At 33.8% G+C, this 15,339-nt stretch overlaps 1 protein-coding gene across 3 annotated transcripts in view; it reads left to right on the plus strand.

Moving 5' to 3' along the window:
* Positions 1 to 15,339, plus strand: part of LOC128559388 (phosphatidylinositol 4-kinase type 2-alpha-like) — a 40,454-nt gene that overhangs the window by 1,887 nt on the left and 23,228 nt on the right. Inside the window, exons 1-2 of one of the 3 annotated variants that reach the window (XM_053550768.1) lie at positions 11,200 to 11,421; positions 12,735 to 13,197. The exons of 1 other annotated variant lie outside the window; for it this stretch is intronic. In XM_053550768.1, coding sequence (XP_053406743.1) covers positions 12,853 to 13,197 — 345 coding nt within the window. In that variant the 5' untranslated portion in view covers positions 11,200 to 11,421; positions 12,735 to 12,852. Of the gene's footprint in view, positions 1 to 11,199; positions 13,198 to 15,339 lie in introns of those variants that run through there. One more of the 3 variants, XM_053550767.1, reaches the window with a different exon arrangement.

Consider the following 15,339-nt stretch of genomic DNA (forward strand, 5'->3'; position numbering starts at 1 on the left):
AAAATAGGTCATAAGATTGGAAACAACAATGTGTTCAAGGAGTTTGGAAGCAATGCAAGTTAGGGAAATTGGGCGATAGTTACTAGGTTTAGACTTGGGACCTTTTTTAAATACGGGGGCTACGGTGGCTTTTTTCCAATCACTGGGTACTAGGCCAGATTCGAGAGATAACCTGTATATATGGGCAAGTACAGGAGCAATTTCATGGTGGAGTTCTTTTAGGATGCGTGGGGATAATTCATCAGGTCCTGAGGCTTTATGTGGGAATAGGCCGTAGAGCAGTTTTTCCACACCTTCAGTGGTGACCTGGATCTTATTCATCATGGAGACTGGGGATGAGAGGACGTTGGAACATATATGCTTCAGACTAAGGGGCTGGGGAGGGGAAAAGACAGATTCAAATTGTTTGTTTAAGATAGTAGCCTTTTGGATGGGGTCTGTGTAGGTAAGACCATCTGATTTAAGGGGGGCAATGCCGACATTTTCTTTTTTGTTGTGCTTGATGAAGCTGTAAAACTTTTTGTTTTTACCAGGTTGTGAGTCATGGTCAAATATGACACTTTCCATATATGACCAGTATTGGGCTCTTATTTGCTTCTGGATAGAAGACTTAAGGGATTTGAATCTTTGTTGGCGGGCTGAGGAGGGAGATTTGTGTAGTTTCTGGTACAGTTTATCACGCTTATGTATAAGCCTGATAATTCTCGGGGTTAACCATGGCAAGTCGGCACGGGGTTTAGACATTTTAGATGGAATGTGTTTTGACTGGGATTCATTAAGGCAGTCCTTGAATGAATTCCACGCTACTTCAGGGTCTGAATGGTTTTCGGTGAAAAAGCTAGCATTATGTCTAATCAAGCTATATTGACCATATCGACATTATAGGATAAATCCCGTGTTCCGGTATTTCTGTAAATAGGGTCAAGGGGGCTGGCGAGATTAACCGATATACGGACCGTGTAAAATATCAGCGATTATTTTTGCCAGAAGCTAAGATTTTAGGAAAATTCTTACTTTCTCACAATGAAAATAGTATTTTACGACCTCTGCAAAAAATTATTTGCAAAAATAATTTGTTAACCTTGAAAATTGCGAATAATTTCACACTTTCGATATCGAGCAACGGAAGTGGCAGTGTAGAATAAAAGATAAAATTTTAAAAATAAATTAAACTTTGAGGATATTTTTGCAAAATCTTAATGACAACAATGTTTTATGATAATCTGCAATACTTTTTTATTCATATTCTTTGTTTAAACCTTGAAAAAAAGATAATATTAAACACTGCCGCTATACAGCGTAATGGCCGATACCCCCATCACCGTAAAACTGGGAGCAGGTGTTTATTGGTGGGTGATACCGGAAAACGGAATTTATCCTATAAATTATATAATGTCGTTATCGAGAATGGCCAATTCTTGTCTTTGCACTTTATGTTAGGTTAATCATACAAAACAGACCTTTTAATGCCTTTCTTTTACAGCTTGTTTACTTTTGTTCCTTACAAACTTGTTAATACATAGTTGGTTCAAAAGCACCTTGAATGCTTATGTTGTATTGTTACTTGTCTTGCCGACTCAAAATAAAATTTATCTTATCTTATCCTACTTGTCTATTGTAAATTTTAAAAAGGAAGTGTCTGCTGTCTGTCTGATAATCAGACCCCTAGCCTGACCTGACCTCTACCATATTTCTTCGCATTCAGTAACCAGTTTATGAATAATGTAATGAATAATTCTGTTTGCCCAAGCCAGGTTGAATTCAAACATTACAATGATAGCTTATTAAGTGTATCTCAATAAGTAAAAATGAAAGTGTGGCAAATTTTGTAATGGTGAAGTGATTAACGGGAAGAAGTAAATTTCCAAAGTTAAAACGTGTTCTACAACGTGAACATGTTTTAACATATATGGTCAAACTTTGTTAACTCGAACTCATCGGAACAGACAAAATCTGCTTGAGGTATCAGTAGTTTGAGTCATCGAAGAATATACATTTTACAGGGATTTTGCTAGGCTCTGAAGTTGAGCTCGAGTTGAAGGGTTGTGTTTGGATTATCCGAGTTTGAACAAACGCAGTTTGACTGTAGTTGACACAACGTTTTTACAAGTTAGTTAAATATTTGCAGACATAGTACAATGATTTTTTAATAATATTAATAGTTGCATGTTTGATTATATGGAAGTGATGGTGTCATCATTTATCTGTAAAAAAGAAGAGACAGCCTGGTAGAGTAGATGTCAAGTGTTATACAGATGTCTGATGGCATCAATGTTGCCAGGAATCTGTAGTATCTATTATTGGAAAAGGGTAACTCAAGTCTACATTGAACTGTGGAAAGTTTCATTAAAATCTACGTTTGTGGAATTTTTTAATACGTGAAAATGTCAAGAGTGTGATTTTTCCATAAAAGCCCACTGCAGAAATTGCCATGAAGACCAATATTTTCAAATCGGTCTAAAACATCAAGCACATGACCCTATATTTTGTTGTTGGCTGAATTCATTTTGGGTAAAATGATGCTTTGAAAAAAAATAAGACTTATCTTAAGCATGTTAAAAAAGGAGTTTCTAACATTTCTGTGTGCCATATCCTTTAACACAACATTTAATCTTTGCCATCATATTTTGAAACTTCTGTTTGTCAATATTTATCTTGGCATAACTATCGCACAAAATCAACAACATTAATTAGAATGTTTTTTAAGGTATTTCAAATAAAATTGTGAAGGATAACTTCATACATTACTACATGTATTAATGTAAAGGTACAGTTTACAAGTGTATGTGTATTAAGGTTTTCTAGGCATCCAATAATTAATCAATGAAAGTATTGTATTATACTTCACATATAACATGTATAATAAGTTGCTAGATTATGTCTAATCAATATTTGTGTTAAAAATGCTGCTGAACAGTATTTTTTCATATAATATACCATCAGCACTTGGTTTACCTGATTCTGAATCACTGATATATACATTGATAATTTGATAAATCTGACTGATGAAAAAAAAAACAGCCAAGAGGAAACTAATTTGTTTAATTTCCTCAGTGATCAAGTATACTTAGGATCTCAAGAAGCAGCATGACTGTCTTCTCAAGGACCAGTCAGTATTATCTTACACAGTTCATATAATTATATAGACAGTTCAGTATGTTGTCCCTTCCTTAATAAAACTGTATGTGGTAGCTGTATCTACCTTCCTGTTGTTGTCCATTTATCAAGATCTTTAGTAAACATCTACCAGTAACCTGTCCAATGCTGACTTAGTATGGTTGTCCGGTTAATGACTGAAATGGTAATGTGAAGACCACCACCCATGCAAATATGTTTCAAAGCAGGTTAGCATAATGCAGAGGAGTGTTAACAGCCAGTGGGTACATATCACAGATACATGCTAACAACACAGTTGCAATATACTAAGTTTACATACATGTATACATAAACAAGCACACAAAAAATCCCTACCTACCTACCTACCTACCTACCTACCCACACTAAAAAATTAGGATCGGAGCACAGCAAACAATTTTTTAATTATGGCCCTAGATAATTAAAATATTATTAGAAGGTTGTTCCTCTTTATAAATGAATGCCATTTTTGAAGAAATAGAAATAAACAATTGCAAGAAACTACACTAAACCTAGTTATATGAAATTTCATCTCTAGGACATTATTGCAAATCATTAATGTACCGAAGCAAAGTTATGTAAAAGTTAAGTATTTAGACCAAAAGTGTGCCGCCTTTATGCAGTTTTTTTCTGGAATTCAATGTATATATCAGTAAAATGACAGTTGTTTTGTAGATTAATATACAATCATGTCATAACTTGTCAGGAACAGTGATAAGTTTAAAGGTTGATGAGTAGCTATTTTTCATTGAATGTCCTTTTTTTATTGACTACTTTTTTGCAACCAAAGCATGATTTTTTTTTCTTAATGTCATAAGGAACAATGAAATTTTAAGGTTTCGATGGAGGCCTTGAGAAACAAAAATCAAACAACACCAAATCATAGAAAGAAAGAGTTGTTTGACATGAAAATTGAACAGCATGTAAAACATGTATATTACATTACGAAACAAGTGTCAGTATACTGATATAAACATTGAATTCCTGAAAAGGGCTGCCTAAAGGGGCTCCACTTCCGGGCAGTTAAACGCCTTTAAAAACTCACCATTTTCAAAGAACAGTTACACATGTTCGTTTTGATGCATTTGCAATAGCATGCGAGTGGTGAAATTTTGCATAACAAGGTGGAACACAGTTTTCAGCAATTGTTTAATCTTTATTTCTTTACAAATGGCATTCATTTTCAAAGGGAGACAACTGTTCCCGATTATTTTAAGTACAAATGGCATTCATTTTTAAAGGGAAACAACTTTTTCCGATTATTTTAAGTAATCTTTGAGAAAAAGTTGTCTCCCTTTGAAAATGAATGCCATTTGTAAAGAAATAAAGATAAACAATTGCTGAAAACTATGTTCCACCTTATTACGTGAAATTTCACCACTTGCACGCTATTGCAAATGCATCAAAACAAACATGTGTAACTGTTCTTTGAAAATGGTGAGTTTTTAAAGGCGTTTAACTGCCCGGAAGTGGAGCTCCTTTAGGCAGCCCTTTTCAGGAATTCAATGTTTATATCAGTATACTGACACTAAGTCTTGTTTCGTAAAGTAATATACATGTTTTACATGCTGTTCAATTTTCATGTCAAACAACTCTTTCTTTCTATGGTTTGGTGTTGTTTGATTTTTGTTTCTCAAGGCCTCCATCGAAACCTTAACTACCTTTAGTTACAGTCATCAGTAAATGTTTGTTACAAGTAACTCTTGAAAATATTTAATGGATTGTCAAAGGATTTTAAAATGTTCTTTTGAGAAATAGCATGGACTTTTGTGAAAATATTAAAATCACAAATATTTCTGATTTTACTGTTAGTATAATACAATGTAATCAATATGATAGTGTTTAATTTACTTCCTGTTTGGTTAAAAAATGTGTTGTTATCATTACATCAAAAGTATAATCCACACATATATAAATTTCATATGGTTTATTTAGATATCAGCACTGTTTATTTTTTTTTGGCACTTTTTTATGCTTTTATTATCATGCCAAACTCATGGAAGATTAGAGAGATATTGGTTTGCATGTGTTGGTCTGTAGAGAATTTGGTTTCCAATGAATTAGTAGAGAAATTCAACTTGCAGTCATCTGACTTCATACTAATGTCAAATAAGTAAATAGAAATGAGTCTTCAACAAAACATTGAGCGAAATCTCATTTGCTCTCCTGACCATGGGGTGGGGGGAGGCTGAGGTTGTCAAGGTGACACTTATGGATGGCCACCAGATTTAAATCCCAGTAATTTGAGCTGATAAAATTGTATATATACATTAACAGGTAAAGTAAAAGAATGTAAATTTGAATTGGCAATCCCTGAACAGACCAATCATTTGTGTTGCAAAGCTCTTTTCTGTTGAACTTTCAGACTGTGAGACAGTCACAAAAAAAATTAATAATGTTAATGTGTTCATCATTGAACATAGTATTAATTATCAGTATTGTTTAGCATGTTTAAAAATATGCTTTCTCCCTTTTTTCGTTTGCCGTTCTCCTTGGTTTAATAAATACTTTGATCCCTGATCAGGAGTAATTACTCATGCAGTTGTTACTTGTTAAGGTAGTTCTGCACATTTGATAAACCGGAAGTGATGGCATAACGTCATTTATCCAGATAATAAAGAAATAATCTATAGCAAAACCGTGTTTTAACACTATTTATACACGATGAGTGGTTATACGTCGGATGTAGTAATTTCATGAGTGCACAACCCAAGTGAAATTATTTCGAACGATGTATACCTGTAACTGCCTGAGTGTATAAATAGTGTTCAAACACGGTTTTGCTATTAATTATTTTGATTCTAGATATGTCTTTTATTGTAAAATTTAGATCAAAATTAATATGATAGAACCGTTCTTTTGCGCATGCATGGTGCCAAATGGTAGGTCGTCACGCTCCTTTGTTTATTCACGCTATGACCGGAAATGGTAATACATGTACATCTTGAAGAAGAGTTCAATTTGGACGAAAAATGTTGGCGAACTATTCTGCAAAGCGAATAACCAACTCGGTATGTGTGTAAATTATAATCAGTACAGTTGTGCAATATGATATTTCGTTATAAACATAAGCAGTGTGCCCAATCACGTGATCGTGCTACGTCATTTTGTTCCCACTACAAGCTCGAAAGTGAAAGACTTAGTGGAAAGGTAAACAGAAATTATAAATCAGGGAGTAAGTTTTTTATTCAATATATTGTGTTAATATCATGCACATGATTCGAAACCTATTTGAAAGTGCTACCCACCGGTACTACGATTTCCCCACCAAAACCTCGTTTTAACGCTGTTCCTGTTCAATTGACTTGCAGTGCGAACACCTCAGAGGGCACAATGTCGAAAGTGGAAGAACAGGAATAGCTAAAAAATTTCAGCTCAGAGATGTTTATTTGCTGTTATGCGACCATCAGAAAATAAAAACAGCGTCAGTTAAGTTATGGTAGCTGGAACTAGAACAGGAATAGCGTTAAAACAAGAATATTTGGTGGGGAAATCGTAGTAATGGGGTAGCACTTTCAGATAGGTTTCGAGTCATGTGCATGATATTAACACAATATATTGAATAAAAAACTTATGCCCTGATTCTTTCACTTTTGAGCTCAAAATGACGTAGCGCTGTCATGTGATTGGACACACTGATAAGATGAACCTCATTGTTTATGGGGTTGGAATGTTAAAGGTCAGCATCACAGGACCTTTAGACTGAAATCAGAAATTATAACATAAAGATTATTTATTCGTGGCTTTGTTATGTCACAAGCATACAGAATTTATATCATCTGACAGAAATAAGGACACTATTTTTAGCTCATCTGATTTTTTGAAAAAAAAATGATGAGTTATTGTCATCACTTGAGCGGTTGTCGGCGTCGGCGTCGGTGTCGGCGTCGGCGTCTGCGTCGGCGTTGCCTGGTTAAGTTTTATGTTTAGGTCAGCTTTTCTCCTAAACTATCAAAGCTATTGCTTTGAAACTTGGAATACTTGTTCACCATCATAAGCTGACCCTGTATAGCAAGAAACATAACTCCATCTTGCTTTTTGCAAGATTTATGGCCCCTTTTGTACTTAGAAAATATCAGATTTCTTGGTTAAGTTTTATGTTTAGGTCAACTTTTCTCCTAAACTATCAAAGCTATTGCTTTGAAACTTGGAATACTTGTTCACCATCATAAGCAGACCCTGTACATCAAGAAACATAACTCCATCTTGCTTTTTGCAAGAATTATTGCCCCTTTTGGACTTAGAAAATCAGTTTTCTTGGTTAAGTTTTATGTTAAGTTCAGCTTTTATCCTAAACTATCAAAGCTATTCCTTTAAAACTTGCAACACTTGTTCACCATCATAAGCTGACCCTGTACAGCAAGAAACATAACTCCATCCTGCTTTTTGCAAGATTTATGGCCCCTTTTGGACTTAGAAAATATCAGATTTCTTGGTTAAGTTTTATGTTTAGGTCAACTTTTTCTCTTAAACTATCGAAGCTATTGCTTTAAAACTTGCAACTCTTGTTCACCATCATAAGCTGACCCTGTACAGCAAGCAACATAACTCCATCCTGCTTTTTGCAATAATTATTGCCCTTTTTGGACTTAGAAAAATCATTTTCTTGGTTGAATATTATGTTTAAGTCAACTTTTCTCATAAACTATCAAAGCTATTGCTTTAAAACTTGCAACAGTTTTTCACCATCATAAGTGGACACTGTACATCAAGAAACATAACTCTATCCTGCTTTTTGCAAGAGTGATGGCCCTTTTTAGACTTAGAAAATCATGGGTAGGACAATATTTCTATTATACAAAAAAAATCAGATGAGCGTCAGCACCCGCAAGGCGGTGCTCTTGTTTATTGTTACTTTCTTTACACCTGCTACATGAATGCTATTATAGCAGCTATAATATATATATTACTTGGCAAATTAGAATTTGTGAAGCAATTAGTTACATTGGTGAAATGCTTTTCCATATTCAGAAGATACCATCTTTAATATGATATTAAGGTTTAGGAGTATATCACCAAAACACAGAAATATTTTATAAAACAATAACATCGTTACCAATATTTTACTTAACCATTACATGTTCTGCCGTACTGTCCCGTACTGAAAATATTCTGAAAAAGTTGTCCCCCTTTGAAAATGAATGCCATTTGTTAAGAAATAAAAATAAACAATTGCTGAAAACTGTGTTCCACTTAGTTATGTGAAATTCCAACACTCGCATGCTATTGCAAATGAATCAAAACAAACATGTGTAACAGTTCCTTGAAAATGGTGAGTTTTTAAAGGCGTTTGACTGCCTGGAAGTGAGCCCCTTTAGGCAGTCCTTTTTTTTCGGAATTCAATGTTTATATTAGTATACTGACACTTGTTTTGTTGTTTTTGTAATGATAGCGTGTATATTACTCTACAAAACAAGTGTCAGTATACTGATACAAGCATTGAATTCCGAAAAAGGACTGTCTAAATAGGCCCCACTTCCAGACAGTCAAGCGCTTTTAAAAACTCACCATTTTCAAGGAACTGTTACACATGTTTGTTTTGATGCATTTGTAATAGCGTGCGAGCGTTGAAATTTCAAATAACTAGGTGGAACACAGTTTTCAGCAATTGTTTATTTTTATTTCTTTACAAATGGCATTCATTTTCAAAGGGGGACAACTTTTTCAAAATAATTTTCGGTACGGGACAGTACGGCAGAACATGTAATAGTCAGGTAAAATATTGGTAACGATGTTGTTCGTTTATAAAATATTTCTGTGTTTTGGTGATATACTCCTAAACCTTAAGGTAGTAGATGTGTAATAGAGTACCTCCTTTTTGAAGAGTATTCAATTCCTACCATAAACCCACATTTACTGCAATTCTCAGGGGGGGCGTAGGTTCAAGCCCTACTGGGACCAATTTTTTTTTCCCCTTATTTTCGATTTTTTCTAGTAAGTTTTTACTTCTTTCAAGACTAATGATAGATTTATTGTACAAAAATGAAAAAAAAACATTTGCTAAGCGATTTCTTGCTGTTCAAAGTGAATTTACTACTTAAACAGAAGGGGTAGAGTTACACATCTGTAAAAATATTGAGTTACGTGTGGTAAAAGTTCTCTATTTTGCTTCCATTCTTTAGATTACATATTGTGGAAGAAATTTAGGTAGGATTTACATCTGTCCCAAGGTAATTTTTGAATGAAGTAAGCAAAATTCAAAACAGAAACAAGGATTCGACCTTATTTTTTCAACGTTGAAATAAGAATTCTGTATCATTAAATCCGTTTACTTGAGGAACACTATATAAAATGATATCCACATTTTTATTTTGTGTTTAATAATTGTTTAACTATAGTTTGATGATTCTTTTATTAAAATTAATGGTAAAATGAGTTCTCTGCAAACATTTTATATAGCGTCCATCACTTTGAAATTTTTCTCTACTTGAGCTAGAGGAGATACCACAAGTTATACAAAATTTAGAAAAAACGGCATGGTAAAAGTTGTTTAAAATTTGCAATGCAGTGCAAAACACGGTCATCTTTAAGAATATACCATGCAAATGCCATTTTGTAAACATTGCTATTACACCTCTACTACCTTAAAGCAGTTTAATGATCACTTTTGTTAGACAATATAATTTTTGTACAATGCAAATATTAGTTCTCTTGGCTCTCTTCCATTTTGCAAATATTGAAATTATTTTTTTTATTCAAGTTTCTACACAGTTATAATCCTTATTTAGCACCTGCTTTTATTTCCCACACAATAGCAGTATTTCCCTAAGATTTTAAAAATTATGAGAATAATTATTATTTATTGATTTGAAATTGTGCGGTGCATGTAAACTAAATTTTAAAACAGGACGCCATTGGTTCATGGTTCACTAGTTACTAAGTTTGACGCAGCACAGAAATCAGTGAGCATTAGTTATACATGGTATATGTAACTTGTAAGACAACTTGATGCATATTTCACTTGTTTTTGCCTAGCTTTGAATTAACTATGCTATGTCATAAGACAAAAATAAATTTTATTTTCCGAGTTAAAATCACCGTCGATGAATGTCCTAGGACTGGTGTCATGGTATAAGACTTGAACATTAAAGTTGGGAAAAGTATGTAGGCAGCTGGGTAGCTCAGTTGGTAGAGCATCGGAATGATATTCTTAGGCTTCGGGTTCTAGTCCTGGTCTGGCTGCACATTTTTCTCACCCTGTGACATCAATGGGGCTCAATATTGGACTATGGACTGAGATCATGTGTCCCGTTATTGGGGGTGGGTATGTTGCGATATAGGACTTGAATATTGAAACTGAGAGAAGATCATGTGTAGGTGGCTGGATAGCTTAATAGGTAGAGCATCATAACAGTTTTTCAAGGCCCCGGGTTAGAGTCCTAGACTGGCTGCACATTTTTCTTAATCTGTGACATATGTCTTGAATAAAATATTTTGTCAGGTCTTCCATGGCTAAGATGTTGCCATTTGGAGTGACTCATCTCTTAACTGCTGTGGGTTAGAAACCACACTTTGGGTGTAGAATTCTTACATGTCAAAGAAGCCATTCAGCTGGCCACTGGAATGTAACACTAACAGGTTCTACCCAGGTGCACAGAAGGGGGCCTTGAGTGTCAAAAGCAAAAAAGTCACTATATGATGTACATTAAATTTGTGTATGTTGGGACTTTCACTTTCAGTTTCTGTGTTACTCACATGATGTTATAAAGCTCTTTTTTTCCAGAAAAAGTCGTGATTTTTCTCTTTGATGCTTTAAAAATAAAGATAAAAAATGCAGTCAGCAAACAGGATAATTATGTATCATATAAGCAAGGTAGTTAAATAAATTTGATAGCAACCTTAATTCTGTAAGATTTATTTCCCCTATGCTATCATTGTCCTGAGCTATTTTTACACACTCAAAATCAATTTCAGATAATTCTTCTTTATTTAGAAGATTTGGGTTATCTGATTACACTCCTATATAAGGCACTACAGTATTGTTGTTGTAAAGGAAATGTCTTTTGAGCATGCTCAGAACAATTTGTCCTCATTTTGACGTGTCTGTAGAAATGTTTATTGGACATTTAATCACATGTTAAATACTGGTTTATTTTTACCACTGACGTTTCGGTTTCATTCATGTTTGGTTCATGTAAAGGAATACAATGTTTACAATGTCACAGATGAATGGAATATATTAATGTTTGGGAAGAAAATTTCACTATTTAAAGTGATTTTTAGACTACCAGATTGTTAAGGAATTGCTCAGTTAATACAGAAAATTGTATACAAACAGAATTAATGGTTTATAATTAATCTGTTCATTTATAATATAATTACATGACATTGTATATAATGCAGCTAGTTTAATATTTAATGCTGAAAAGATTATAGTAACTGTGTTTTATGCAAACTTTAAACAGATAAAGTGGAATTTTGTTGATCATTTCAAATTAATAACTAAAGGTGCTTAAAATGATTGTGTTTGTATGTGTCATTGAGTAAACATAAACGAAAAAAGTACTGGACCTAAAGGTTGAGTAAAACACACATTTAGCCATGTTATGCTACTTTACAAAGTGCTTGAAGTTTCTTCTGCTTGAAGTTTTGGACATGTTCATATGGTGGCTGATTTAAGACATTCCATTTATGTTGCAATGGCATGAGTGCAGCCATTGTTGTTTGCATGGGCAAAAGCATTAAACAAAATGTTATGTTTTGTTTTGTCGTATTGTTACTTTCGTTTTATTGCGTTGGTTCCTTTGCTGAAAGACACATAAAACATTCAAAGTTTCGTTTTGGAGTGTTGGTGCTCACGCCAGGACAACACAACGAGGTGTACATACAGCATGTGCAATCAGATGTAACATAACACAATGTCTTAAATCAGCCACCATATGTTTCCAGTACTGTGACAGAAATATAGCAATGAAATATTGCACAATATTATTGAAGTGCCAAAACAATCCTGCAATATTAGCCACACTATATTAATGTAAAGGAATTAAGCTGAGCTTGATTATAGAACAGAACAAAATTGTATCACAGTCCTCGTAATATATCCACTAAGCAGTCTAAAATGATACAATATTATATTTATGTTTTATAAGCGCATTGAATGGTTTTTCAAGACAAAAATTCTCAGTCGTACTCTTTAAGAAATAAAATGTAAACAAATTGTAGTAACAAAAATTATAAATGTGATTTAAACAGAATGTCGCTTTAAAAATTCTCAAAGCCAGTTGATTAAGAATAAAGGTCATGAAAAAAAAAGTCCTTGTTTAATTAATTTAATAGTTATAATTGAACAGTCTGTTGTTAATTACTCATAATGCTACAGTACATGTACTTGGCCTCGAGCCTTTACTGAACAACTTAATTATTGACTTCTAGCATGTACAAAGTGTGTTATATAGATGTAAAATATGGATATAATGTTGATACAAGTAGGATATTATTAGATGTATAATGTGTTATCCACAAAGATATTGCATGGATATTACAAACTAGATAACACAGTACTCAAAAAGTGTCACTGTATTAAATTGAATTCTGCCTTGAGTACTGGAAATTGAATTGTATAAAATTTTGATGTGTTATGCATGTCGTGTGTTAAGGAGAGTGTTTAGGAATATAAAGATAAAAGGAGAATGATTTAAAGTAGAGACAACAAGGAAATGAACAGAACTGTGATATATTGTCTGGACTTTGACACAAGTTTTTGGGAAAGTAGGAATGACTGTTTATATACCATGTCTTGGAAATTATTACGGATTAAATTTGCAGTATGATTTTTTGATAAAGCACTATCATAAGTTAGGTATCATGTCCGACTTAGACACAATCCAGATAGTGCAACGTCAAGACTCGAATGTAGATTCTGCGAGTCTCTATAACAGTGTAGACTATAAAATTGACACTCAAACCTATGTTTCGCCATTTGGAAACAAGTTTCGTAAAGAAGACGAAGGATTTGCTCAGTTTGTTTATGAGTGTGAACTTGCCCTAGATATTGGACAGAAACCTAAACTCAGTGTTAAGGGCACAAGTGGATGCTATTTCATGTATAGCAGGATTGGTGTAAGTGTCATAATTCTACATAATGCTTATAAAAAAAGGGTTGTCTATGTTCCTGCAAGGGGAAAATAGATTACTAAGGTTCGATAAAAAAGAAATATAATATGAAAGTGTGTGACAGGAACTTAATGTGAGCTTTTCAATAATTCCATTTTGTATTCATTATGCAGATAGTCCTGAAATGTTGTAAATGAATCTGTTTATTCATTATACATGTAATTTAGACTGTCACCTTCACTGATCGATTATCCCCTAAGGAGAAACCTAAATTTTAAGAGTTACAGACATTAGTTCCTTGGTAATATATTTATAGCTTAGTAACTTTATAGACTGAATCATGTGGAGAAGTTGGCAATTAATAATAATTACTGGTACAGAATACAGGAATACTGGTTGTAGGCTAACTGCCTTCTGGTACATAAAAAAAAGAAAAACTGTTAGAAATGGCCCAGTGTGACTCCCCCTAACATTAACTTATTTTGAGGAACCCTCATGTTTAGTATAAAACTATGTAAATGTACCAATTTGCAAGCACTAACTATTATCCTACGATTGTAAATTTTAAGACTTCCATCTAACACGGATTATCTTAAGATTGCTCAGTTAAGACTTTAGTAAAGTTTAGTTAAGCTGATCTTTAAAACATTTAATTGTCTTTCTGTTTAGTTTTTAGCTCACCAAAGCACAAAGTGCCCAGTTGAGCTATTGCATGTCTAGGTCATAAGGTTAAATCATAGAAAACTTAACTATGTTAGCACTTTAGAGTCCACTTTTCAACTAAATCATTACAAATCTTTGTCTGAATCTTTATGTGTTTTTAATCTAGTTCAAGTTCAAAAGTGGGGTACCTGAGGTTATGCCACTTTTATAGGTTAGATCATAGACTAGCCACTAGACTGATAATAATATATTTCTACATTTTTCCTTTTTTGATGAATTTAATTTATTTTAGAGATTTTCACAGAGGAGTGATGTTGAAATTATCATATGGTATTGGACATAGGATATAGACTGGCTCAGTTCACTTTATTCAGTCATAAAAATGTAAAAAAACATATCATAGTCTAGGAGCTAGTCTAGTTAGATCACTAAAAAAAACTTGGTTAGTGACCTGTCAGATTTACGTAAAACTGGTGAAAATGTTTGTCTCTTTGAAATCTAGGCCTAATTATAGGTACTATATAGGTTATATTGGATAAGAACCAGGTTATGAGAGTGATACAGGGCCTTCAGGGCTCTCTTGTTTTTTCATTTTTTCAAGTTTTTTTAGTTCTGTTTTACACTAGTTTATTAGGAATGTACTCTTGTATCATTTTTGAACACTTGTTCATGTCTCTTTTAAACTTATCTTTGATAATTTCAGTTGTTTGTGACATAATATAATCATCAGATTATGATGTCCTTGGTCTAAATTTGATAAACAGAAGTAATATATATTTGATTATCTGTCGTATTATATTCCTTGGGTTTCATTTGTCCACTCTGAGAGCTGGAGTTATTACCTACTGATGTGTAGTTCATTTCTGAAATAAGAATACCGGATAATTAACTGAGAGAGAATCAATAGGTCTTCTATAGGTCTTCTTTATTTTACACTTGCCAAAGTACAAAAATTATAATGACAGCATGAACCTATGAACCTTAACAATGCCACAGTGGTAGAGTACATGTGCACAATATGTCATGCCATTAAATTGTGGTGGGGCCTCCGTGGCTGAGTGGTTAAGGTCGCTGAATTCAAATCATTTGCCCCTCATCCATGTGGGTTCGAGCCTCACTCGGGGCGTTGAATTCTTCATGTGAGGAAGCCATCCAGCTGGCTTACGGAAGGTCGGTGGTTCTACCCAGGTGCCCGCTCATGATGAAATAATGCACGGAGGGGCACCTGGGGTCTTCCTCCACTATAAAAGCTGGAAAGTCGCCATATGACCTATCATGTGTCGGTGGGACGTTAAATCCCCCTCAAAAAAAATTAAATTGTGGTAGTGTCATAAAGCACCTGTTATATGACAGTGGTAGACTGTACGATCATTTTCATAATTGTCACAATGATCTGCTGCTTTGCTATACACATAATTATAGAAATTGTACCTTAAGATTCAGACTGCATCTGACATTCACCTTTCTTTAGTAAATTTGCTGGTC

Source organism: Mercenaria mercenaria, chromosome 9, assembly GCF_021730395.1.
Source record: "Mercenaria mercenaria strain notata chromosome 9, MADL_Memer_1, whole genome shotgun sequence".
NCBI classification, from domain to species: domain Eukaryota; kingdom Metazoa; phylum Mollusca; class Bivalvia; order Venerida; family Veneridae; genus Mercenaria; species Mercenaria mercenaria.